General features: G+C 43.8%; 1 protein-coding gene across 3 annotated transcripts in view; it reads right to left on the bottom strand.

Annotated features, from left to right (window-relative positions):
- stk32c (serine/threonine kinase 32C) overlaps positions 1-27,017 on the bottom strand; it is a 286,597-nt gene that overhangs the window by 80,489 nt on the left and 179,091 nt on the right. For all 3 annotated transcript variants that reach the window (XM_033033645.1, XM_033033646.1, XM_033033647.1), the window contains exon 3: positions 10,350-10,501. In XM_033033645.1, coding sequence (XP_032889536.1) covers positions 10,350-10,501 — 152 coding nt within the window. The remainder of the gene's footprint in view (positions 1-10,349; positions 10,502-27,017) is intronic.

The following is a 27,017-nucleotide window of genomic DNA, read 5'->3' as shown; positions in this document are numbered from 1 at the left end:
CAAAGCACCCAAGCCACCATTTACAGTAAGTAGTGCCTTTCAACTTCATGCTGCCATTTGTAGTAAATAATGCCTTTCAACTTCAAGCCAAAGCACCCAAGCCACCATTTGCAGTAAGTAGTGCCTTTCAACTTCATGCCACCATTTGCAGTAAGTAGTGCCTTTCAACTTCAAGCCAAAGCACCCAAGCCACTATTTGCAGTAAGAAGTGCCTTTCAATTTCAAGCCAAAGCACCCAAACAACCATTTGCAGGCAGTGCCTTTTTACTTCAAACAAACGATATTTTCATTTTCAAACCACATTAAGGGCACTCACAGTTGTGTAGACATTTGTTCAGTGTTATTCAGAGCTCATAGAGACGTGACCCTTGGCTTCATCCACCTTGCAGAGACTGTGAGGCACTCCACTTCCTGGTTTTATAGTCCCTCTCCCTCCCTCCAGCAGGTGCAGCAGAGAGAATGGTGATTTTTTTAAACTTCAAGCCAAAGCTCCCAAGCCAACATTTGCAGTAAGTAGTGCCTTTCAACTTCAAGCAAAGCACCCACGTCACCATTTGCAGTAAGTAGTGACTTCCAACTTCAAGCCAAAGCACCCAAGCCACCATTCTGGAATAACTGAATTCCACATAACCGGAAGTGGTGGCGCTGGTGAACGGCTGTGGCTCGCCTGCAGTCCGTTTGTCTTTACTTTTTTGTGTTGTTTTTTTTCGTTTTGTCTAGTCAAGTTTTTGGTTTTTAGGTTGTGTTTATGTGGGGGGGGGGGGGGGGGGGGGGTGAAACGGGGCTTGCTGTCTCTCCCTTTGGGGGAATGCAACTTTTTTGTCGTATCCCCCTTCTCTGCCTCCGTCTGCGCTGAGGCCCAATGGCGGAGCTGGCGACCTCGAGACTCCGGAGGCAGCCAGTCAGGACTCACCCTGGGCTCGCTCCCGTGAGGGCGGCCCAGCTCGGGGCTGGAACGGCGCTCCCGTGAGGGGCTGTGATGCTCCCGTGAGGGCGGCCTGGCGAGGGGCTGAGACTCTGCCGTGAGGGGTTGTGACGCTCCCGTCGGAGCGGCCCAGCCCGAGGGTGGAAAGGCGCTCCCATCGGAGCGGCCCAGCTCGAGGTGGAATGGCGCTCCCGTCGGAGCAGCCCAGCTTGAGGTGAAATGGCGCTCCCGTCGGAGCGGCCCAGCTCGAGGTGGAATGGTGCTCCCGTCGGAGCGGCCCAGCTCGAGGTGGAATGGCGCTCCCGTCGGAGCAGCCCAGCTTGAGGTGAAATGGCGCTCCCGTCGGAGCGGCCCAGCTCGAGGTGGAATGGTGCTCCCGTCGGAGCGGCCCAGCCCGAGGGTGGAATGGCGCTCCCGTCGGAGCGGCCCAGCTCGAGGGAGGTATGGCGCTCCCGTCAGAGCGGCCCAGCTCGAGGGAGGTACCGCGCTCCCGTCGGAGCGGCCCAGCTCGAGGGAGGAACAGCACTCACGTGAGGGCGATCCGGCTCGGGGCTGGAACGGTGCTCGGGTGGCTGGGACGGCGTTCTGGTGGCTATGACCGGAGTCCTGGGTTCAACCGCGGGCCAGTGGCTGCGTCCGCTGGACTGGAGGGCGGCAGCTTCAACCACCCCGGGCCGCGGTGTTTGAGCCGGCCCGTTTGCGGGGTTCGGTGAGCCGCGGGACTGTTTGTGCCATCGCCCGGTGGGGAATCGCCTCAGCGCAAAGGGAGAAGAGGAGGGAAGAGACTGCAGCCCTAAGATTTTTGCCTCCACTATAGTGAGGAGGTGCTTGGAGGATACACTGTGGTGGATGTTAATTTGTGTTTAGTGTTGTTTATTATTGTATGATTGTATGTATGACTGCAGGCATGAAATTTCGTTCAGACCATAAGGTCTGAATGACAATAAAGGTATTCAATTCAATTCAATTCAATTCAATTCAATTCGGAGTAAGTAGTCCCTTTCAACTTCAAGCCAAAGCACCCAAGCCATCATTTGAAGTAAGTAGTGCCTTTCAACTTCAAGCCAAAGCACCCAAGCCACCATTGGCAATAAGAAGTGCCTTTCAACTTCGCCAAATCTACCCGCCACCATTTGGAGTAAGTGGTGCCTTTCAACTTCAAGCCAAAGCACCCAAGCCACCATGTGCAGTAAGTAGTGCCTTTCAACTTCAAGCAAATCACCCGCCACCATTTGCAGTAAGTAGTGCCTTTAAACTTCAAGCCAAAGCTCCCAAGCCACCATTTGCAGTAAGTAGTGCCTTTCAACTTTAAACCAAAGCTCCCAAGCCACCATTTGCAGTAAATAGTGCAATTCAACTTCAAGCCAAATCACCCAAGCCACCATTTGCAGTAAGTAGTGCCTTTCAACTTCAAACAAAACACCCAAGCCACCATTTGCAGTAAGTAGTGCCATTCCACCTCAAGCCAAAGCACCCAAGCCACCATGTGCAGTAAGTAGTGCCTTTCAACTTCAAGCCAAAACACCCACCATTTACAGTAAGTAGTGCCTTTCAACCTCAAGCCAAAGCTCCCAAGCCACTATTTGCTGTAAGTAGTGCCTTTCAACCTCAAGTCAAAGCACCCAAGCCACCATTTACAGGAAGTCGTGCCTTTCAACTTCAAGCCAAAGCACCCAAACAACCATTTTCGAACCACATTAAGGGTACTCACAGTTGTGTAGACATTTGTTCAGTGTTATTCAGAGCTCATAGATACGTGACCCTTGGCTTCATCCACCTTGCAGAGACTGAGAGAGGCACACCACTTCCTGGTTTTATATTCCCTCCCTCTCCCTCCAGCAGGTGCAGCAGAGAGAATGGTGATTTTTTTTAACTTCAAGCCAAAGCTCCCAAGCCACCATTTGCAGTAAGTAGTGCCTTTCAACTTAAACCAAAGCACCCAAGCCACCATTTGCAGTAAGAAGTGCCTTTCAACTTCAAGCCAAATCACCCAAGCCATCATTTGCAGTAAGTATTGCCTTTCAACTTCAAGCCAAAGCACCCAAGCCACCATTCGCAGTAAGTAGTGTCTTTCAAATTCATGCCACCATTTGCAGTAAGTAATGCCTTACAACTTCAAGCCAAAGCACCCAATCCACCATTTGCAGTAAGAAGTGCCTTTCAACTTCAAGCCAAATCTACCCGCCACCATTTGCAGTAAGTAGTGCCTTTCAACTTCAAGCCAAAGCACCCAAGCCACCATGTGCAGTAAGTAGTGCCTTTCAAGTTCAAGCAAATCACCCGCCACCATTTGCAGTAAGTAGTGCCTTTCAACTTCAAGCCAAAGCACCCAAGCCACCATTCGCAATAAGTAGTGCCTTTCAACTTCAAGCCAAAGCACCCAAGCCACCATTTGCAGTAAGTAGTGCCTTTCAACCAAGCCAAAGCACCCAAGCCACCATTGGCAATATGAAGTGCCTTTCAACTTCAAGCCAAATCTACCCGCCACCATTTGCAGTAAGTGGTGCCTTTCAACTTCAAGCCAAAGCACCCAAGCCACCATTTGCAGTAAGTAGTGTCTTTCAACTTCAAGCCAAAGCTCCCAAGCCAGCATTTACAGGAAGTAGTGCCTTTCAACTTCAAGCCAAAGCACCCAAACAACCATTTGCAGGCAATGCCTTTTTACTTCAAACAAACCATATTTTCATTTTCAAACCACATTAAGGGTACTCACAGTTGTGTAGACATTTGTTCAGTGCTATTCAGAGCTCATAGAGACGTGACCCTTGGCTTCATCCACCTTGCAGAAACTGAGAGAGGCACACCACTTCCTGGTTTTATAGTCCCTCCCCCTCCCTCCAGCAGGTGCAGCAGAGAGAATGGTGATTTCTTTAAACTTCAAGCCACCATTTGCAGTAAGTAGTGCCTTTCAACTTTAAACCAAAGCTCCCAAGCCACCATTTGCAGTAAATAGTGCAATTCAACTTCAAGCCAAGTCACCCAAGCCACCATTTGCTGTAAGTAGTGACTTTCAACTTCAAGCCAAAGCACCCAAGCCACCATCACAGTAAGTAGTGCCTTTCAACTTCATGCCACCATTTGCAGTAAGTAATGCCTTTCAACTTCAAGCCAAGCACCCAAGCCACCATTTGCAGTAAGAAGTGCCTTTCAACTTCAAGCCAAATCTACCCGCCACCATTTGCAGTAAGTAGTACCTTTCAACTTCAAGCCAAAACACCCAAGCCACCATGTGCAGTAAGTAGTGCCTTTCAAGTTCAAGCAAATCACCCGCCACCATTTGCAGTAAGTAGTGCCTTTCAACTTCAAGCCAAAGCTCCCAAGCCACCATTTGCAGTAAGTAGTGCCTTTCAACTTTAAACCAAAGCTCCCAAGCCACAATTTACAGGTAGTGCCTTTCAACTTCAAGCCAAAGCACCCAAACAACCATTTGCAGGCAGTGCCTTTTTACTTCAAACAAACCATATTTTCATTTTTAAACCACATTAAGGGTACTCACAATTGTGTAGACATTTGTTCAGTGTTATTCAGAGCTCAGATAGACACGACCCTTGGCTTCATCCACCTTGCAGAAACTGAGTGAGGCACACCACTTCCTGGTTTTATAATCCCTCCCCCTCCCTCCAGCAGGGGCAGCAGAGAGAATGGTGATTTTTAAAAAAACATTAATATCTCTCTGATTTGTCATCGATGGGAAAAATCCTCCGCACCCTTAAGGCGGAGGGGGGCTCTGAGCAAGGTGGCCAAAAATGACGGCCGTAGGTGGCGGCGTTCTGTCGGAAATCGCAGCACAGTGGGCCAAAAGCGTTCAAGATCAGAGATTTAGTAATATAGATTGGTGGTATTACCATTGCAATGTCAAAAATGATACGGCATTTCCTATCACATAAGTTTAAAGTTCACCTGACCTATGTTGTGATAGGTTTACAGGTCATTCTATGTCTGGTTATATCCTTTCAATTTATGCTTTCTTAAAAGCCATGTCTAACTCTCTGATTAACTCTTTTGAAAATTAGCTAATACAAGTGATTTGAAAATTACAAGAATTTAACCAAACTGACTTATTTAAATTGATTTAACCAACTAGAATAGAAGTGCCAAATTATATTGGTTGCAACCTTAAGATTTACTTTAAATATAAATACCTCATTCACATGTCTTTATACCTATTTCGAAACAGATATGTAATTTTAAATGTCTAGGAAGGAAATGCAGATGCTGGTTTAAATCGAAGATTAGGAAGTTGGGTAGGTTTACAACTGGAGCCAGGGACAGGGTGTGAGTACTGGGTGCACAGACAGAGCCAGAACATAGGGGACTGACAAAAAATGCTGGAGTAACTCAGCGGGACAGGCAGCATCTCTGGAGAGAAGGAATGGGTGACGTTTCGGGTCGAGACCGTCTTCAGGTGGTGTTGCGATTACTTGAGTACAAAGATGATTTGTTAGAATCATTGTTGATGGTTTTCAATGGTTAATGTCTCAACCGATGTTGAATAAATGGCTCGCATATGGAAGAGTGGTCAACTACATGTGCAAACACCACATGATCTAACACTACAACATACGGGTGAGAGGTGCTGGATTTTGGAGATAAGCAGGATTAGAATTGGCACTGATGTCCTCTTGCAAGCTGGCTCTATTGAGGTATACTTAGCACCATGAAAGGCTGGTGGTGGAATAGGCTAAACTGTATCCCAGCAAGATTCATCCTTCAGGAAATTGAAAAAAAAAACTAGTTTGCGTTGCATTGTTTTCAATGCTACCTTATTGAGATGCTTCAAATGTCTGTACTCAGAAACATTCAATCACACTGTACACAATCAAGTCTCAGTTTACCAAATATCATTAAACAGTTGACAAACCATTGACACACAAATAGAGACACACAACATTTTATCTGACCGTATGTATGATTCTGGGGTATGTTTACACATCATCTCTGCTAACACTGAACCACAAATTGAGCGTTTCATACTACACTTATCACTGTCATAAGTTAAAAATCAGGTAAATAGGTTAAAGAATAATGCAAATATTTACTCAATACGCACAGATATATTTGAGGCAAGAACTATTGCAACGTTTAAGAAACAGTTAGACAGGTATATGGATAGGACAGGTTCGGGGGGATATGGACCAAACGCAGCCAGGTGGGACTAGCGCAGCTGGGACATGTTGGCTAGCGTGGGTAAGTTGGGCCGAAGGGCCTGTTTCCATGATGTAACACTCTATGGCTCTACCTCTTGGCAACATCAGCTGAAAGTTGACAGGATTCCAAATTACTACCTATTTACTACCTTTATGTTGTTAGATCGTTTATTCGACGTTTAGGACTCGAAACCCAAATCCTTGAATTCAACCTCCTCCATCAATGTTCCTCCTTAGACACAAATTCGATTTTCCACATTGGCCACTGTATCTAGTTTTTGTTCTCGACTTCAGCTTCCCACCAATGTCGCGTCTTCATCACCAAGACCAGCATTTTCACTCCTGCAGCATCCACCTTCTTGTAGGATCATCTGTTGTTGGAAACCTCACTCATAGTTTGTCATTGCAGACTCAGCAATTTGAAGGGTCAACTTGCCAATGTACTCATTTTACACTCTTCATTCCCGGAGGAGGCGCTGTCGTGAACGGCTGCCTGTCCTGCAGCTGTCCGTTTTTTCCCCTTCTTTTTTATTATTTTTAGTTCGTTAAGTGTACAGTCAGGGGGTCTAAATCTTTTTATGTGTGGGGGGTGGTGGGGGGGAAGGGGGAAACTGCTTTTCCAAGTCCCTACCTGGTCGGAGGGGTTGCCTTCCTCCGAGCAGCGTCTTCGACCTGTCCTCGCGGCCTACCAGCAGGTCCTGGAGCGACGATTCCCTGAGGGGACCTGGCCAGAACATCGGCTTTGGCGGCGGCACAGAACATCGGCTTTGGCGGCGGCGCAGCGCTGGAGCGCTGTCGTGGAGCGGGCGATGCCTTTCCTGGGTCGCTGCGCTGGGACTCCAGTATGCTGGGACCGCCGATAAAAACATTGTGGAGCCGCGGTTCTGTGGAGCGGTCAGCTGCGACGTTGAACTTTACATCCGAGATCGCCAGTGTGCGGAGCTCCGTCTGGCGCGGTCTGTTGGCTTGGAAGCCGCGGGCTCCGGTGGGAAGGCGGCCGTTCCTGGCACCCCAAGCCGCTGGGGGTTCTCCCGACGCCGGAGCACCATCACCCGGCGAGAACATCGGGCGCTGTGGCGGCGACTGTGGAGGCCTCAATAGGCCCGACTTTGGGTGGACAAGAGGATGGGGACTGGACTTTGTGCCTTCCCCCACAGTGGGAATCACTGTGGGGGGATGTTTTTATGTTTTGGTGTTGAATTTCTTCATGAATACTATGTTGTATTTTTATTAGTGTGCTGCAAGGATATCTGAATTTCCCCTGAATAAGGGGATTAATAAAGTCTAACCTAATCTAATCTAATCTAATCTGCATCAAAGATCATATTAATCCATCGCTTCTCTGCTTGCTGACCTATGTTGGCTCCTAGACCACTGATGGCTCCACTTTGAAACACTCAAAGGGTGTTTAAGGGCCTGTCCCATTTGGGTGTCATGCAGGTGGCGTGCGAGGATTTTGAGAATCCCAAAACCCTGGGGCGCCGCGCTCTATCGCGCGTCACTGCCTACGCCACCACGCGCCATGTGCTCGTAATGAATGCCATGTGCGCGTCATGCGTCTTGACGCATAAATGATGTTGCATAAATGACGCGCAAATGACGCCCAAGTGGAACAGGCCCTTTATGTTCCACTCCCTGCAGGATCACACCCATCCCATCTCTGTAACGCGCCCAGTCCTTCAACTCTCCAGAATGCGGTGTCCTTATAACCCTGGCTGCAATTGCATCACCAATCCCTTCCCTGCTCTTAGAAGCTTGGCTGATCAGATCCTAACCTCTAAAATTCCCTTTGTAAAATTCCCCAACGTTTATATTCTCTTTCATCAATAACTCTGTAATTTCCCATTCCAACAATATTTTTGTCCGATTATACTCCTGTGACCCTTGGGATGTTTTACTGCAGTTTGTGCATGTTGTTAAGATTGTTGTTATTGCTGGTGTTCAAACTTCATTCCCATATTAACAGCGATGGAGGATGAATTGTTGGTACTTGCTACAGAGCTTCATTAAACGCCAATTTGTTGTTGATTTGCATGCGTCTGTTTATTATCGACACTGACGTTTTCATGGCAACTGCGATAAATATTTCTGATCATCCTTCCACCCAGTGAATAAATTAAGCAATAGCCTAACACAACAGTCAGCACGGAGACACAGCTAATACAGCTGCTAACTCTCAGTTCTGGCAAACAGGGATCATTCCTGACCTCCAGCATCATCATTTTCCCTGTGGCCACATCAGTTTCCTGTGGGTACTCTGCTTTCTTCTCACATCCACAAAAACGTGCACATTTAAAAAAAAAAAAATCTTAATATACCCGCAGAACTCTTGAAATTCTCCCTTACCTTGCCGTACCTTACCATTGCCTTGCCCTTTTTTTTGCCCTCCTGATTTTAAATGTACTCCTACACTCGTCGAGAGATTCACTTGATCCTGACTTCCTGAACCTGATGTATGTTGCCTTCTGTTTCCTGACCAGAGCCTCAATCTCTCTCATCAGATTAGCCTTGTATTCAATCCATTCGCCATAAGGTCATAAGGTCATAAGTGATAGGAGTAGAATCATGCCATTCGGCCCATCAAATCTACTCCGCCATTCAATCATGGCTGATCTATCTCTCCCTCCTAACCCCATTCCCTGCCTTCTCCCCATAACCTCTGACACCCGTACTAATCAACCCGTATCTATCCCTGCCTTAAAAATATTCACTGACGACCTCCACAGCCTTCTGTGGCAAAGAATTCCACAGATTAATGAATCGCTGCTAAATATATTACTGGTGTGTAGGTGAGTAGTAGAGCATGGGGCAAGTTGATGAGAGCATGGGAAGGGTAAAATGAGTTATGGAGGGGTTAGTATGAAAATGGCAGCTCAGTGGTTGGCAATAGACAGTGAGTTGAAGGGCCTTTGTTGTGTGCTCTCTCGCTGTGACTCTGAATCTCAATGAACTGATTTTTTTGGTAAACCAAGGGGATTAATTAACTGCAAAGAACATTTTGTTTTTAGTAAATTATGCTTTCTTCTGGCACTGTTCCATTTCTGATACAATTCAATGGGCAGACATGGACCAACAAATAGAATGGTAGTAATATAAATTGAGCGCTGATTATCTTGTTTTAGATCGAAAAACGTAAAAAATAATGCAATGTAATAGTGTAGGAAGTGATGAGGCCATTGTCACAATGTTATAAGCAGATGTTTAAATTATCCAATTATAACAGTTCTGCAGAAATATAAAGAAATACAAATAAATCTAGGTTCAAAAATGAGTTGGAAAAGGTATTAATCCAGAAGAGAAATTAGCTTAGAGTTTAGAGATACCACACGGAAACAGGCCCTTCAGCCCACTGGGTCCATGCGGACCAGCGATCCCCACACCCTAACGCTATCCTGCACACACTAGTGATGATTTACAATTAGACTAAGCCAATTAGCCTACAAACCTGTACGTCTGTGAAGTGTGGGAGGAAACCCAAGATCCCAGAGAAACCCACGCAGATCAAGGGGAGAACATACAAACAAACTCCATATGGACAAGCATCCATAGTCAGGAATGAGCCCTGGTCTCTGGTGCTGTAAGGCAGTAACTCAACTGCTGTGTCACCCTGTCGCCCTGTGGCACTTTGGTATTGTGCCTCAAACAATTCCATACTTATTTGTCCATCTTGCTGAAAATATGCACTTGTACACATTGCTGCATGACTGCCAATCATTTTATATTAACATGACAAGCTTTTCCAATAACGCTGAAGTAATCTACAACTCTTTTCTTATGTGGCAGTGATAACTGTGATCGCAAACAATCTGGAGAAGTGATTTTACTTGCTATCGCAGAACTATCTCCAACAGAAAACCAACTGCAAATCAACACTTGGCTGGAAGTATGAAATGGTTAGCCAGCCGAACAGGTCTTATATGCCTAATTGGAATGGCTTGGAATTAATGAAGGAACAACACTTTCTATAATTAAAAAAAGGCAACTTTAAAACTGGATCAGAATCGTGTAATTACGCAGTATCCATGCCCTTTACTCTTCTATTAGAATTGTAACAGCTTGAATCAGAGCTTGACGTTGCTGGTGTCCACTGGATCGGCAAACAGAAAAGTCCACATCATGACTATTTGCAAATTGCATTTTCTTGTAAATCTCTAGGCATTGCATAAAAATAGCAGCTCACAACTGAGGGACGTGTTCTAATTCAGAAATAACGACATTTGCATCAAACATAGATCACAATATCTCAGCGCATACATAATGAAATATGAGATAGTCACCAGAGATTTACTAGGAAAGCGTGTTCAATTTCTTGCAGGATTTCCAGTTCCCTGAAGACATTCCGGACCTCATCTCTCTCGATACATTGCTGTTTGTTCATGTACTTCATAGCATACATTTTCTCCGTGTCCCGCTTCTGCACGATGCACACCTGCAAAGAATGAAACAAGAAACTGGGTCACCCCTGAAGGAATGTGCATTTATGAGATAGAATTCTTAACAAAAAAATGAGAGCATTCCTTCTAACAAAGTGATAAAAACATTTTTCTGTCTACAGAAGTTTCTGAGCCGTGTTGAGTCCAATGGCAGTGATTACTCGTTGGAGTTACGCAGTCCTGCTGGTACTGAACAAACATTTGGCAGGTCTGAATTGACTAGGATGTTGCTTCCCACAGTTTCATTCCCAGGTCCTCAGTGTCTGAGCACATGATTGATGTCAGCTAACTGCACTTCATACTGAGTTCAGGCCTGAATTATCAGCTGCCTGTGCATTTCCAATGGAGAGAAACTGACTTCAAACTGCGTGGGCTGAGACACAAAACTTTAAATTACACTGCCCCGCGAATAATTCTACCCTTAAATTGTAGACGTTAAATAAGCATATCATATTCCTGCCCATTCTTTCAACCTTCACAGAAATAATGTTTAATCAAGGGGAAACTCTGATGTTGCACAACATGCGGTTCCATGTCAGACACCCAGTGTCTGTTTTCCACAGTGAGTCTGCCTTTAATAATCCTGGAGTATTTCTGCAAAGGTAAGAACATTACAAAAACACATCTGGGGGAATGAGTGAAGAATGTGTAGAGATAGACGACCTTTGAATTCATAACAAATTGATTAGAAGCCATTAAGCCCTGGCGGATGAGATGCTGTTACAATTATTATTTTCCACTTTTGCATTAATTTTGATTAATAACATCATAGCAGGCTGCCAGCATATCATTTTTATAGTTTGCAGCCGGTCAGTGATTAGTGCATAGAGACTCAAAATAAAAGCACTGGCTGAATATGAATGCACAATTACATAGTGCTCCTGGATTCTCTCCAAATCCCAGTCACAGCTGCCTTGGCATTTACCTGTGGATAGATATCGTTGCTTTAGAGTTACACCATGGTGACTGCTATGGTATAATTAAAATGCTTAATTAATAGGATACTATTTAAATGTTAACAATGTTGCATCAAATCGTGGAAAATTTGAATACCAAATGCATGGCTTTGTACTTTGTTATTAATTGTTTCTCAAAAATGTGATTAATTAAAGGTCAATTTTATTCCATATCAATCTCAACAAGAGAGTGGATTTGCATTCATAGTTGCTTGGGTGAAGCAGAAGGTATTTCCTTACGCCTGTCAATTGTGCGAGGTCTCCAATGAAATTAGTCCAAGCAAAAATGTGAAGGCTTTGCTGAAGGTCGGTTATGGTGAGGTTGTGCAAAACATTCCTCAGTGGATGAGTGAAGAATTTCACCAAAAGATTCGGAAAATAAAAACAAAAGAGAAGAGTGAATATGAGATTAAAACACGTGCAAGTAAATGGAAACAAATATTCTCGCTCAAGTACAAGGAAGGCAGACGCCATTTTATCACTGAAGAGAATAGTTTAGAACTTCAAAAGATAAGAACCATGGAACATAGAACAGTACCGCACAAGTACAGGCCCTTCAGTCCACAATGTAGCAATGTTACAAAATGTTGAGATTTAAAAAATCAAGTCTGCAATTTATCCCATCAGATAAAGCATAAAAAGAAGTTTAATTTGACACCTAATTCACTTTCATATCTCAAGTATTAAAAAGGTTATGGCCATTTACATACTCGGAAATTAGCATCTTGTTCCCTATTGATTTTCTATGGACATAACAAAAAAGCTGTGATCGTGGACAGTCAAAAGCCCATAACCTTCTTAAAAATTAAGAGAACTGAATGAAATTTTCAGTTATCATAGATTGAAGCATTCTGAAACAAATATAAAATAATCTTACTTGGATGACCTGAAATTAAAGCATCTAATTAGTTAGTTACCCAATTGTAGCTAATTCCAAACTTCAATTACTAGATCTAAACATCTATCCATTTCTTAAGAAAAGATTAACATTTTTAAATAGCCTAAGTGTCCAAATAATATTCACAAAGAATTCACAATAAAACATGATTTTTAAATCTCATTTACATTCATTTATAGGCCAAATGGAAGGAATTTAGTGTTCAATTGCTGTAAATTAATGGCATTTAAATCAGCTTTCGAGTGGGATCCTGTGGAACGCGCTGGTTTAGAATGTTCCCATTGTGGTAGATTTGTGCCCCGAAACGCTCAGAAAAATACTGCGGGATATAATGGGCCCCAAATTAGCTACTCGCAACATAACATTTTGTATAAAGGGATCTTAAGAAGACCTTTTTAACGTAAAAATAAACAACCTACCTTCCGTTGTCCCCTGTATGAGATCCGGCCCGTTGTCGGCGGTCGCGGGTTTAGAGGTTAATTTTTAACCTACTATAACAAGTAAATAAATCCCTTAAAACTAAAAATAGCTCAAGCGACGGAATCTTCCAGCGTTTTTTCGTTAATAATTAACTAGGCTGAACATCCTCGATTTGAACAGCCTAGGGAAAATCGCGTTTTAAACCCGCCCCCCTCTAAACGGCGCCAAAATCGCGCACACGGGCTAGGACAGATTTTCAGCGACGCTTCAGGTACGATTTACAACATACCTACACAATGGCTACGCCGAACGTGATGCAAAGTCTCTCCTGCTTACCTGCACATTATCCATATCCCTCCCCTCCTCGCATATCCATGTGGCTACCCATTTTAAATGCCACTATCATCTCTACCCCCACCACCACCTCCAGGCACTCAAACCCCTCTCTATAAAAAAAACTTGTCCCACACACGTTCTTTAAACGTTGCCCTTCTCGGCTTAAAGCTATGCACTTTAGTATTTAATTTTTCTATCCTCGGAAAAAGGTTCAGACTGTCTCAGCTATCGATGCCTGTCATAATTTTATATACATATATCAGGTGTCCCCTTAATGCCTGGTAGTTGGTAGAACATAGAACAGTACAGCACATGAATGGGTGCATCGGCCCACAATGTTAACATAGAAACATAGAAAATAGGTGCAGGAGTAGGCCATTCGGCCCTTCGAGCCTGCACCGCCATTCAATATGATCATGGCTGATCATCCAACTCAGTATCCTGTACCTGCCTTCTCTCCATACCCCCTGATCCCTTTAGCCACAAGAGCCACATCTAACTCCCTCTTAAATATAGCCAATGAACTGGCCTCAACCACCTTCTGTGGCAGAGAATTCCAGAAATTCACCACTCTCTGTGTGAAAAATGTTTTCCTCATCTCGGTCCTAAAAGATTTCCCCTTTATCCTTAAATGTTTGCACCGAACATGATGCCGCGTTAAACTGATCTCATCTGCTTGCACATGATCCATATCCTTCTATTCCTTGCATTTCCATGTGCCTATCTAAAAGCCTCAAATGCCACTATCGTATCTGCCTCCACCACCACCCCCTGTAATGTGTTCCTGGCCCCCGTCACTCCGAAACTTGCCCCTCACATCTCCATTAAAGTTTCCCCATCTCACCTTAAACAGTAACTATGGCCATCAGTGTTGGACATTTCCACCTTGTGAAAAAGGTTCTGACTGTTTACCCTATCCCTGCCCCTCATAATTTATACATTTCTCCGGTCTCCCCTCAATGTCTGACGTTCTGGAGAAACATCCAAGTTTATAAAAACCTCTCCCTGTAGCTGAAAACCTCGGATCCAGAAAGCATTCTGGTAAACCTCCTCTACACCCTCTCCAAAGCCTCCACATTCTTCCTGCAATGGGGGCGACCAGAATTGCACGCAATAATACAATTGAAGCCTAGCAAAAGAATTATAGAACTGCATCAAGACTTCCTGACTCTTATACTCAATGCCCCTAGCAACGAAGGCAAGCATACCATATGCCTTCTTCACCACCCCATCTACTTGTGTCAATGTGGAAACAGGCTCTTCGGTACAACTTGCCCATGCTGACCAACATGTCCCATCTACTCTTGTCCCACCTACCTGCTTTATATTCCTCATTAGCCCCGTCTGACGCCACGTTCTTAAACCTGGCATCCGCTTCCTTCTTTTCCTGACCATGTTTACAACTTCCTTGGTCTTCCACCATTCCCTTACCTTGACCTCTGTATCCATCCTCCTTACAGGAATATGCTGATCCTCCACTTTGATCAGATGACCTTTAAACGACTCCCATCCGTCAACTGTGGACGTACCCAATAACAACTGCGTCCAATCCACCCTCTCTAGCCCCTGCCTAATAACATTGTAATCTGCTTTACCCCAATTCTCCCAGCATCCAGACCTATCCAAAGGGGAGATGCAGTGAGACCTGGGTGTCATGGTACACCAGTCATTGAAAGTAGGCATGCAGGTGCAGCAGGCAGTGAAGAAAACGAATGGTATGTTAGCTTTCATAGCAAAAGGATTTGAGTATAGGAGCAGGGAGGTTCTACTGCAGTTGTACAGGGTCTTGGTGAGACCACACCTGGAGTATTGCGTACAGTTTTGGTCTCCAAATCTGAGGAAGGACATTATTGCCATAGAGGGAGTGCAGAGAAGGTTCACCAGACTGATTCCTGGGATGTCAGGACTGTCTTATGAAGAAAGACTGGATAGACGTGGTTTATACTCTCTAGAATTTAGGAGATTGAGAGGGGATCTTATAGAAACTTACAAAATTCTTAAGGGGTTGGACAGGCTAGATGCAGGAAGATTGTTCCCGATGTTGGGGAAGTCCAGGACAAGGGGTCACAGCTTAAGGATAAGGGGGAAATCCTTTAAAACCGAGATGAGAAGAACTTTTTTCACACAGAAGTGGTGAATCTCTGGAACTCTCTGCCACAGAGGGTAGTTGAGGCCAGTTCATTGGCTATATTTAAGAGGGAGTTAGATGTGGCCCTTGTGGCTAAGGGGATCAGAGGGTATGGAGAGAAGGCAGGTACAGGATACTGAGTTGGGTGATCAGCCATGATCATATTGAATGGCGGTGCAGGCTCGAAGGGCCAAATGGCCTACTCCTGCACCTAATTTCTATGTTTCTATGTTTCTATGTTTCTAATTGTTCAAAACAATATTATAACTTCTAGGGTTGTGGTCACTATCTCCAAAATGCTCTTCCACCACAACACCAGTCACCAATACAAGGTCCAGTATGGTCCCTCCTCGAGTCAGACTATCCACATACTGAGGAAGGAAGATAGACACAAAAAGCTGGAGTGACTCAGCGGGACAGGCAGCATCTCTGGAGAGAAGGAATGGGTGAAATTTAGGATCGAGACCCTTCTTCAGACTGTGTAAGGAAACCTTCTTGGATACGCTTAACAAATTCTGCCCCATCGAATCATCTTGCACTGAGTAAGTCTCAGTTAATATTTGTGGAAGTGAAAGTCATCCACTACAACAACCCTGTGGTTCTTGCACCCTTCCGTCATGTGGCTGGATATCTGATCCTCTATCTCCTGTTGGCTACTGGGTGGCCTATAATATAATCCCATCAGAGTGATAGCTCCTTTCTTATTTTTGAGCCCGACCCTTAATTCTTCACTAGACATTGTAACTTTCTCCCGAATCAGCAAAGCAACTCCTCCACCTCTTTTACTTCATTCTCTATCATGTCTGAGACATTGAAACCCATTGAGACATTGAGCTGTCAGCCGTGCCCCTCAGCAACCAGGTGTCTGTAATGGCCACAGCATCATCATTCCAAGCATTGATCCAGACACTTATGGGGCTGTCCCACTGTGGCGACCTAATTGGCGAGTGTAGAAGAGTTTGCCCTCAACTCATACTCGCAGCATGGTCGACACAAGGTCGTAGGAGGTCTTTGTAACTCTTCTTCATGCTCGAGAACAGTCCCCGTGTACTCGAGGCCTCAGCTAGGTCGCGGCGTATTTTTCAACATGATGCATACAAGATGGTTTCTCCTTTTTTCCCCCATAAGAAATGGAAACAAATTCAAAATATCAGGAAACTACTTACATCGAAAACTTAGTTTGATTCAGTCACTGTGAACAATGCTACTTCCAATTAATTCCACAAGTCTGATTTCATTTTCAATTAAAAGTCACTCAGCTGTTTCACTCCATGCCTTCCTATTATGTACATGATTTACATTTAAACTAACAGCAGAGCGGATTGTAGCATAGTGACGGCCTGCAGGGAGTCCTTCTTGGAATATATTTCTTCACCACTGTGGCCTATGTTAAGATAAAGAAAACCCTCATTTGGAAGCACCGGGTTTATATGGCTATATTTCCTTATTATTTCAAGCTAGAATTCCCTCCTTGTCTAATTAAATTGAAAGTTCACTTTTTCCCACAGCTACACTAGAACCATGTACTAAAACTGATTGCCCGCTCTGTTAAAATATACTTTGTAGTGGCTGTGTAATGATGGAAAGGTCCATGGTGCAGGTGTATATCATTCTATAGACAAGTGTAACATGCAGGTAATCTATGGTTCCATTTTAAGTCCATAACATTCAGACATCGCACAATCACATAAAGCATTGTGCAGCTTTGTGAAGTAGAGTTATGGATGCAGCTCTGAGGGCTGATCTGCCACAGGCTTTGTTGTGTCATGTAGTGTAAAGGGCCTGTCCCACTTGGACGACTTAATTCACGAGTTTGGAAGATCCTAAACGAGTTGAAAAAAATGTCAAGGTCGTGTTGACTCGCCAAAGTAAAAGACCTCCTACGACTATGTCTACGACCTCTTACGACCATGTCTACGACCTCCTATGACCCCCCTCGACCTCAGTCTTCCACACCTAAGACCAACTACGACTAGTTACGAGTGGAAAATGATCACATGATAAAATGTCATGTTTGCTTTTTTTTCTCGGGCCAGTTACCGACCTACGACCTACCTACGACTTACCTACGAGTAAAAAGTATCAATTTTTCCATGCCAACCTTTTTTTTACTCGTGGACATTTTTTATCAGGCTGGAAAAAACGCCACGAGTACGCGGAGACCACTCACGAGCATGAAGAAGAGTTACGGAGACCTACGACCTTGTGGCGACCATGCTGCGAGTATGAGTCAAGGGCAAACTTGGCAGAGGTCGCCAATTAGGTCATGAAAGTGGGACAGGGGCTTAAAGCCTCACTTATCCTCTCAATGGTAATTGTCGGGAAACGTTAATGGTGTTGTAAAAATAGTGAAATAAAACTAGACCATTGCCCATCTGAAGATAACAGAATTTGTTAGCAGTATAGCACAGTTCACTCTTCATTGTTTAGAGTCAGAATCATACAGCACAGAAACAGGTCGTGTGGCCCAACTCATCCCTGCCGACCAAGATGTCCCTCTGACTGAGTCCCGTTTGCCTGTGTTTGTCTATATCCCTCTAAACCTGTGAAGTCACATTCTATGACTACATTTTTCAGTAGTGGATGCTCCATATGAAATAATTATTAACAGAGAAGTTTGGTTTATGGACTCTATTGGTAAATACTTTAAACAATTAACAATAGATTCATACATTTAACAACAGAGTCTTTAAATCTCCCTTCTCTGTTAAAACTCTGCATTATTCCCAGTTCTATACTAAAAGACGATAAGAGACGTCAATGTTGCTTCTTTTGGCTGCCATGGACTTAAATTACAACTTCTTAAAACACTCCTTAGGATGATTTGTTTCCACTCATTTGTGGGAACTGAGGTAGTTAAACGAGAATAATGGAATGGAAATGTGTTCCATAGATGGGGCAGGTGGTGGCAGATGTAGCGGCCAGGTTGGTAATTGGTGACATGGTCCAATCTTTCAGCCACTTACACAGCGATTCTGGGTGCTTATGATGTACGTCCTCAAAGCTCCCAATACCATCCTGAATGCTCCTTCTCTACCCCCAGCAGTCAGTGTGGTTATGTTGCATTTAGTTTAGTTTAGTTTAGATATACAAGGTAGAAACGAGCCCTTTGGCCCATCGGGTCCACGCCGACTAGCGATTCCCACACGTTAACACTATCCTACACCCAACAGGGACAATTTTTACATTTACCAAGCCAATCTCTGCACGCCTACAAACCTGTGCGCCTTTGGAGTGTGGGAAGAAACCCAAGATCTCTGAGAAAATCCATGCAGGTCACGGGGAGAACGTACAAAGTCTGGACAGACAGCATCCATAGTCAGGATCGAACCCGGGTCTTCAGCGCTGCATTCGCTGTAAGGCAGCAACTCTACCACTGCGCAACCGTGACTGCCCATTTCTTCAAAAATGCTTCACATGCGGCAACCAGGGGTGGCATGGTGGTGCAGCGGTAGAAGTACTGCCTTACAGCGCCAGAGACCCTGGTTCGATCCTGACTATGGGTGCTATCTGTACGGAGTTTGTATGTTCTCCCCGTGATCTGTGTGGGTTTTTTCCAGGATATAGTTTCCTCCCACACTCCAAAGACGTACAGGTTTGTTGGGTAATTGGCTTGGTATGAATGTAAATTGTCCCCATTGTGTGGAGGATAGCATTAGTGTGCGGGAATCGCTGGTCGGAGCCGAAGGGCCTGTTTCTGTGCTGTATCTCTAAAGTAAACTAATCAATCCCTTCACTGTTCTGAGGGTCAAACTAAATTAAACTAATCATCCTTTACTCTTCCTCTGTCCACCTGGTAATCTCCACCCAAAGACAGATCTGGAAACAGATCATCTGCTGTGGACTGATCAATGTGGCTGACAGAAAATGAGTGAGGTCTTAATACTGGGGTTGCTGGTTCAGGAGGGCACTGCAGTTGGTAGTGGCTTATCCTGTCAGACTAATGCCAACTGCAGCTTAGGACGGTAATACCTCCATCATGCGAAATGGAATGAAAGAATGGGGCAACAGGGCATTCAAAAATGTTTCTACAAAGAATAAGAGGCTTTGAAGTCCTTGAGCTATTGTGGTTCTTGGCCTTTTAGCCAAATTACTTGCCTTCACAGATGGCCAGAATGTGGATATACTGGATTGTTGAAACTATCTTTGCAAATGCTGAAGTTCATTCCAGAATGATACACGTGTGTTAATTAACTAACCATTGTATTAGTTTCACTGTTTGTATCACTCGATATCACCTTCTCCACTGCCAACAATGAACCATTGTGGGCTCCGCCTTTTCTTGATCATCGCCTCTGGCTTTGATGTGTCCTTTTGCATACCTTTCATTCATTTGTTTCTTTGTCCCTTTTCATATCTCTAGTTTCCCTCTCCCCTGACTCTCAGTGTGAAGAAAGGTCTCGACCCGAAACATCACCTACACCTTCTCTCCAGGGATGCTGCCCAACCCGCTGAGTTACTCCAGCTTTTTGTGTCTATCTTCAGTGTAAACCAGCATCTGCAGTTCCTTCCTTCTTGTCTGTTAATCTGATGGCAGGTTGAAGTGAACATAACTACCATAAATCTCAATAGAGATAACAAAAGCAAAGATTATCAATAAATTAACACATTAAACAGGAATGGGACACTCAAGCTCTCAAAATTACTTTGCCATTTAAAAAGATCATGATTATAACTTTGAAAGTAGACAAAAATGCTGGAGAAACTCAGCGGGTGAGGCAGCATCTATGGAGCGAAGGAATAGGTGACGTTTCGGGTTGAGGCTCTTCTTCAGACCCGAAACATCACCTATTCCTTCGTTCCATAGATGCTGCCTCACCCACTGAGTTTATCCAGCATTTTCATCTACCTTCGATTTTTCTAGCATCTGCAGTTCTTTCTTAAACATGATTATAACATCAATTCTTTATTCCCCTCTCTTTCACCCACTTGTTTATCAAGTAGCTATTTATCACCACCTCCTCAACATTCAAAGGCTCTACTTCTTCAGCTTTTGATGAATAGAACTCCAAAGATTCAAAATATTCTGACAGAAAAATAAAAATTGCCACATCTTTCTTAATGAATGGATGACCCTTATTTTCAAACAGTAACCTCGCCTTGTACATGGCAAAACCCTTCAGAATTTATTTTCATCAAGTCACCTCACACTTTTCTAAACCTCAGATATAAGCTGAGCCTGTCTAACCTCCCTTTTAATGTCTGAAGAAGGGTCTACAGCCGAAACGTCACCTATTCCTTTTCGTCCAGAGATGCTGTCTGACCCGCTGAGTTTCTCCAGCTTTTTGTGTTTAGTTTTAGTTTAGAGATACAGCGCGGAAACAGGCACTTCGGCCCGCTGTGTCTGCACCGATCAGCGATCCCCGCACATTAACACCATCCTACACACACTAGGGACGATTTACACTTCTACCAAGCCAATTGACTTGCATACCTGCACGTCTTTGGAGTGTGGGAGGAAACCGAAAATCTCGGAGAAAACCCACGCGGTCACGGGTAGAACGTACCAACTTCGTACAGACAGCACCCATAGTCAGGATTGAACTTGGGTCTCCGGCGTGGCAAGCGCTGTAAGGCAGCAACTCTACCACTAAGGCTGCACCACCGTGGCCGCCCTGTGACTATCCTCTCTTTTAATTAACCTTCTCGGAAGTGCATTAACACCTATCCTATAATAAGGACATTAACATTGTACCAAGTGTTCCAAATGTACCGATGCTCTACAATAATTGATGCATCAGCTCCTGATATTTTCATTTACTTTCCCAAGCAAGAAATGAAATACATCCTGTGTTTAGTAGTTACAAATCACACACAATTATGCCCAGATCCCTTTGCATCTCAGAGCTCTGCAAACTCTCACCATTTATTTAGACAATATGTTTCTGTTCTAGTTTGCCTGCCAAAATGACAATTAAACATGTTTCCTATTATACTCAATTTGTCAGATCTTTGCCCATTCACTTAACCTAACTATATCCCTTTACTAGCTTCCTTATAATCTCTTCATAACTTACTTTCTTGTCTATCTTTGTGTCAAGAGCAAATTCAATGATATCTTCGACACATTCATCCTAGTCATTGATACAAATTGTAAAATGATGGAGCATCGATCCCTGTGGCACACCATATTGTCTTTACCCACTGCTACTCATCCCTACCAGATCTCAATAATGGGCGGCACAGTGGTGCAGCGGTAGAGCTGCTGATTACAGCGCCAGAGACCCGGGTTCGATCCTGACTACGGATGCTGTCTGTATGGAGTTTGTACGTTCTCCCCATGACCTACGTGGGTTTTCTCCGAGAACTTCGGTTTCCTTCCACACTCCAAAGACATACGGGTTAGTAGGTTAATTGGCTTGGTATAAATATAAAGCTTTCCCTCGTGTGTGTAGGGTAGTGTTAATGTGCAGGGATCGCTGGTCGGTGGGCCAAAGGGCCTGTTTCCGTGCTGGATTTCTAAACCTAAACTTAAAATACAGAGAGCAATGGGACATTTCGTAAACAAGTTGACTTGTGTTATCCAGCAAGCTTCTGTTTTTTTCCCCATGATACATTGTTCTCTTAACATTTGTTTACATATCTGTTTAGTGCATGTATGGGGTCAAGGAAAGAGTGTTCACGTTGTGGCCCTGTTTCCACCAATGTTTCCACCACCACGTACAAGAAGCGACAAGACAGACACCATTGTATGCAGATGCTGAGAAGTGTTTTCAGCTCTGGCTGAACAACTTCTAATCTTGTGTGTGGACTCGATAAGCAGAAGTGCATCTTCTTCCCGCCACCCCCCACCCTCACATCAGTCTGAAGAAGGGTTTCGACCCAAAACGTTGCCCAATTCCTTCGCTCCATAGATGCTGCCTCACCTGTTGGGTTTCTCCAGCATTTTTGTCTACCTTCTATGAATAATAGTCTTGTTTTGCTTGCGGCATTTTCAAGTTGTCAGTCTTGTTGCTGATCTGCTGTTCTTTCACAGGTTGGCCCTGACTTCAGATTGTATGTTAGCTTTTTAAAAATAACATATTTCACCTCCTGAAAAACCTTTGTTTCTCTTCAAATCACAATTTCCAAGAACCTCCGGAGTATTGCAACTGAAATAGTATTTTTGAAATATGTTTTTCGATTATTTCTCTCGTGTGAAGCATTCTGGCTGCTGGGTTCATTGTTTGTTCCACTTAAATGATTCATTAGCTGGGTAATAAAGAAATTATGGGATTGCCATTGCAACTGTTTTACGATTGAAGTCATTCCCATCATTTCATTAACAAAATACATAAAGCCATTATACTAATTTTTGACTGTTAAAATGTAGAGGAAAAAAAATGACGTGTTTTCCTTCAAACGTACACCTGACCATTCCATATCTCTATGTCTCCCTCTCCCCTGACTCTCAGTCTGAAGAAGGGTCTCGACCCAAAACGTCACCCATTCCTCTCCAGAGATGCTGCCTGCGCCACAGAGTTACTCCAGCATTTTGTGTCTATCTTCGGTGTATCTGCAGTTCTTTCAGACACATTTTGTCTGCTCCACTGCAAAATCTCCTTGAGGTTTGCCTACTTTGAAGAAGTTCTCCTCTCTCCGGCGTGAATTCTGCAACACCCTCTATCGCTGCTCCCCCTCTGTGATCCCTTCTGCTCACCAGCTTAGCTAACAATGAACCATTCTACATTTTCCATGAGCATTGTTCCCTTTGATCTGTGTTTTCACACCTTACCCTTCCAGGTCTCTATGCCTCCCTCTCCCCTGAGCCTGAAGAAGGGTCTCGACCCGAAACATCATCCATTCCTTCTCTCCAGAGCTGGTGCTTGTCTCGCTGGTTTACCCCAGCATTGTGTGTCTATTTCCCATCGTATATATGTATGTACCTGTATTAGCAAAATGGCCTGATCTGAGTGCAGCAAAAATGCTTCAGCAAATTCCCCAGCTGTAAAGAACATGTTATGATAATGTATGAATTGTTTCAGTAGGAATGATTTGTGTTCGAATCTATGAGCAATTCAGCTGTTGTCTTCATCGGGCCACTTGGCCTTATACAACTTTCTTTCTAACGTGGCAATAGCTCTCACCAAATTCTTGGTAAAAGTAAAGGGAAAAAAAGAAAACCTTTGTTAGGAGAACATACAAAGGCCATTAGTAAGGGCTGAAAAAACAAGCGGTGGGTTTCATAAATTGAACATGGCCTGAAATACCCCAGTTAATATGAAGCTCTATCGCTGGATTAATAATTCAAAACAACTCAAGAATGGGTGGAACTTTCTTTTTAAGGCAGCTTTGAAGGATTTACTGAGATTTACTGTAATTAATTTGCTTCTACTGCAGAAACTGAGATTGCACGGGGATTTAAAGTATTCTGAGAATTGGATATACAGGCAGAGACAGCCAAGTGGGTTGAACAATGATTGTACAACTGCAGGGTTTCAGCGCACAGATTTCATGCAGCTTGAGCTGGTCTGAAACGTTGCCCATTCCCTTTTGATTTACATAATAAAGAGTAACAGTTAATACTTCATCTTTTATCTACTTTAAAAAGGCACTGAATAAAGTTATTTTCAGACTATGCGTTAACAATCATATGAGCATTTAGATTTAATTACCGGTAAGCATTTCTTGGAAGAAAATAAACTATCTACAGTTGGTTCAGGCCATGGCATGGATTGGACTGTTAGGACAAACTAAATTACTTTGTCTTGAGCATTGGAGCCCCAGTAGTGACCTGATAGGAGTGTATAAATATGATGAGATGCATAAGGAGAGTAGAAAGAGAGAGACATTTTCTCAGAGTGGAAATATTAAATACTAGATGCCAAAGGTTTAAGGTGAGGGAGGAAATGTTAAGGGGATACAGAAGTTTTTTTACACATGGAAAATTATAGTTGCTGGGAATGTTCTGTCAGGGAAGGTAGTAGAAGAAGATATCTTGATTAATATGGGTGTCAGAGGTTATGGAGAGAAGGCAGGAAAATGGGGTTCGGAGGGAGAGATAGATCAGCCATGATTGAATGGCGGAGTAGACCTGATGGGCCGAATGGCCTAATTCTACTCCTATTCCTTGTGACATATGATAACAAAGTTTAAGATGCTTTAAGAGAAACACATGAGCAGGCAGGGAATGAGGAACACGGACCACGTACAGAGATTAGATAGACTGCCATCTTGGTTGGCACAAGTATGTTCCTGTGCTATACTGTTCTACGTACCCTAAGCCTATGCCCTTTATCCTTTCCTTTTGTAACTTTGTACATCTTATCATGTCTCCCCTTGGCCTCCTTCACCCCAAGAAAACCAAGTCTACCTTCATAACTGAAATGCCTTAATTTTAATTCGATAGATTTCTATGGAACTGAATTTTCGAAGTGAAATAGCACAATGCCTAGGGGTGAATTTCTTGCTGTATTGTATCATGCCCCATAAAAATGTACAAATCACACAGAATAACGTAACAATGCTGAGAATTATATTTTGCACTCTTCATCTCTCCCTTTGGTCCACCTACTGCACCCGAGTTTGACTTGGTTGCAATTATGTAGAGGATTATCTGATCCGTCTGGCCAGCATGCAAAACAATGCTTTTCACTGTACCTCGGTACATGTGACAATAACAAATGTCAACCTGAACAATGGGTCGTTGTATCATCTTGGTCGCATTGTTTCAAAGCAACAATTGTAACACATCAAGCTTAGAACGAGAGTTCAGGGATGCCACCTCACACTAACTAGATTTATCATACAAATTCCAGTGTGATGTCAAACTGGGAGTAAAATCCCTTGCCATCTGCCAAGAGCTCAATGTTTTTTTACAACGACCGGTTTCAGCAGCACCCGATCCCACAGCAATCTATTACTGAGAATGTGTGGCCCAGCAGCATAGATCAACTGGTTCCAGAGTGATCAAGGAGGTTAGTCCCACAGGTATGCACTTGGCCGGAAAACTGTTACAGATTTGGTTACCCAGTATCACTGTGTTTTAATTTATTGATTATGCATTTACATTACATTAACAGGCTTGTTAAGCTACAGCAAGTAAGAATTTCATTGTTCCGTTGCCTGTATATATTAAACACTCTCTTGACTCTACTCTCTTTCTTGAGCTGTTTTCGTGAATGGAGCACTATTTAATTGTTAGAAGAGCTGCCTTGTGGAGTAATGCCCCTGTCCCACTTGGGAAACCTGAACGGAAACCTCTGGAGACTTTGCGCCCCACCCAAGGTTTCCGTGCGGTTCCCGGAGGTTGCAGGTGGTTGCCGGATGTTGCAGGTAGTGGAAGCAGGTAGGGAGACTGACAAAAACCTCCGGGAACCGCATGGAAACCTTGGGTGGGGCGCAAAGTCTCCAGAGGTTTCCGTTCAGGTTTCTTAAGTGGGACAGGGGCATTACACAGCGTTGAACTGCAGAGACCTACTCAGCTATATAGTTTTGTTTAAAGATACCGTTTACAGTTTAGTTTACTGTCACATGTACTGAGGTACAGTGAAAATCTTTTGTTGTGTGCTATCCAGTAAGCAGAAAGACAATATATGATTAGCAGAAAGACAATACATGATTAAGTGCAGACACAGGCCATTAGGCCCACTGAGTCCATGCCGACCAGTGATCCCCGTACGCACACCAACTCTATCCTACACACACTAGGGACAATTTTTATATTTTTTACTGAAGCCAATTAACCTACAAACCTGTGTAGGAAAGAACTGCAGATGCTGGTTTAAATCAAAGGTAGACACAAAATGCTGGAGTAACTTGGCGGGATAGGCAGCACCTCTGAAGCGAAGGAATGGGTGACGTTTCGGGTTGAGACCCTTCTTCAGACTGATTGTCTGCCTGTCCCGCTGAGTTACTCCAGCATTATGTGTCAACCTACAACCTGTACATCTTTGGAGTATGGGAGGAAACTGGAGAAAACCCACGCAGGTCACGGGGAGAATGTACAAACTCTGTACAGACAGGACCCGTGCTGAGGATCGAACCCGGGTCTCTGGTGCTTTGAGGCAGCAACGCTACCGGTGCATCTTGTTTGCTGAGAAAGTTGCAGGATTCAGCTTTGCATCCTAATGTAGACCCCAGTGGATCTTGAAACCAAGCTCATTGGCAGCAGCCCTAGCAGATTGGCGGAGGAAGTACATGACATGATCTGATTCAAATTCCTTGATCACATGAGGTTCATGGAGTAAACCTCCATTGTATACATACATGGCAATTGATAAATACACAATAAATACAATGACAAGTACAAAAGAGTGAATGGTGCATAGGTTGTAGTGCAATCTGAAGTAGCGCTAAAAAAACCCCAAATGAGGTAGAATTAAGAGTAAGAATAAATGACAGCACTTCCGGGAAGAGGGTGTGAATGGGGTGATTGGATCAGGTGTCTGATAACAGTGGGCAAGAAGCTGTTCTTAAATCTGGATTAGCGATACATTTAACTTTTCTGATGCAATGTAACTGAAGATGGACTGGAGAGAGGAGGTCATGAGCCATGTGATGGACTAGGCTGTGTTCTAAAGTGTCCACAGGTTCAAGTGGTCTTGGGTAGAGCAGATATCATACCAGGTTGAGTATGATACTTTGCAACAATCAATATAAGTACAACTATAAATACAATGATGAATGCTGTTATGTATTCATAATTTTATTTATTGTTGAACTTATTGCTTGCTCAGTGAATTTCATGCAACATTGGAATTTCAGTGCATCCTGGTTCATATGACAATAAACTAATCTGATCTGCTATTAATCTGCCAGTCATCTGTCCATTCCCTCCAAAAATAGACACAAAA

The sequence above is a fragment of the Amblyraja radiata genome, chromosome 15 (assembly GCF_010909765.2).
Source record: "Amblyraja radiata isolate CabotCenter1 chromosome 15, sAmbRad1.1.pri, whole genome shotgun sequence".
NCBI classification, from domain to species: domain Eukaryota; kingdom Metazoa; phylum Chordata; class Chondrichthyes; order Rajiformes; family Rajidae; genus Amblyraja; species Amblyraja radiata.
This window is presented reverse-complemented; position numbering and strand designations above follow the sequence as displayed.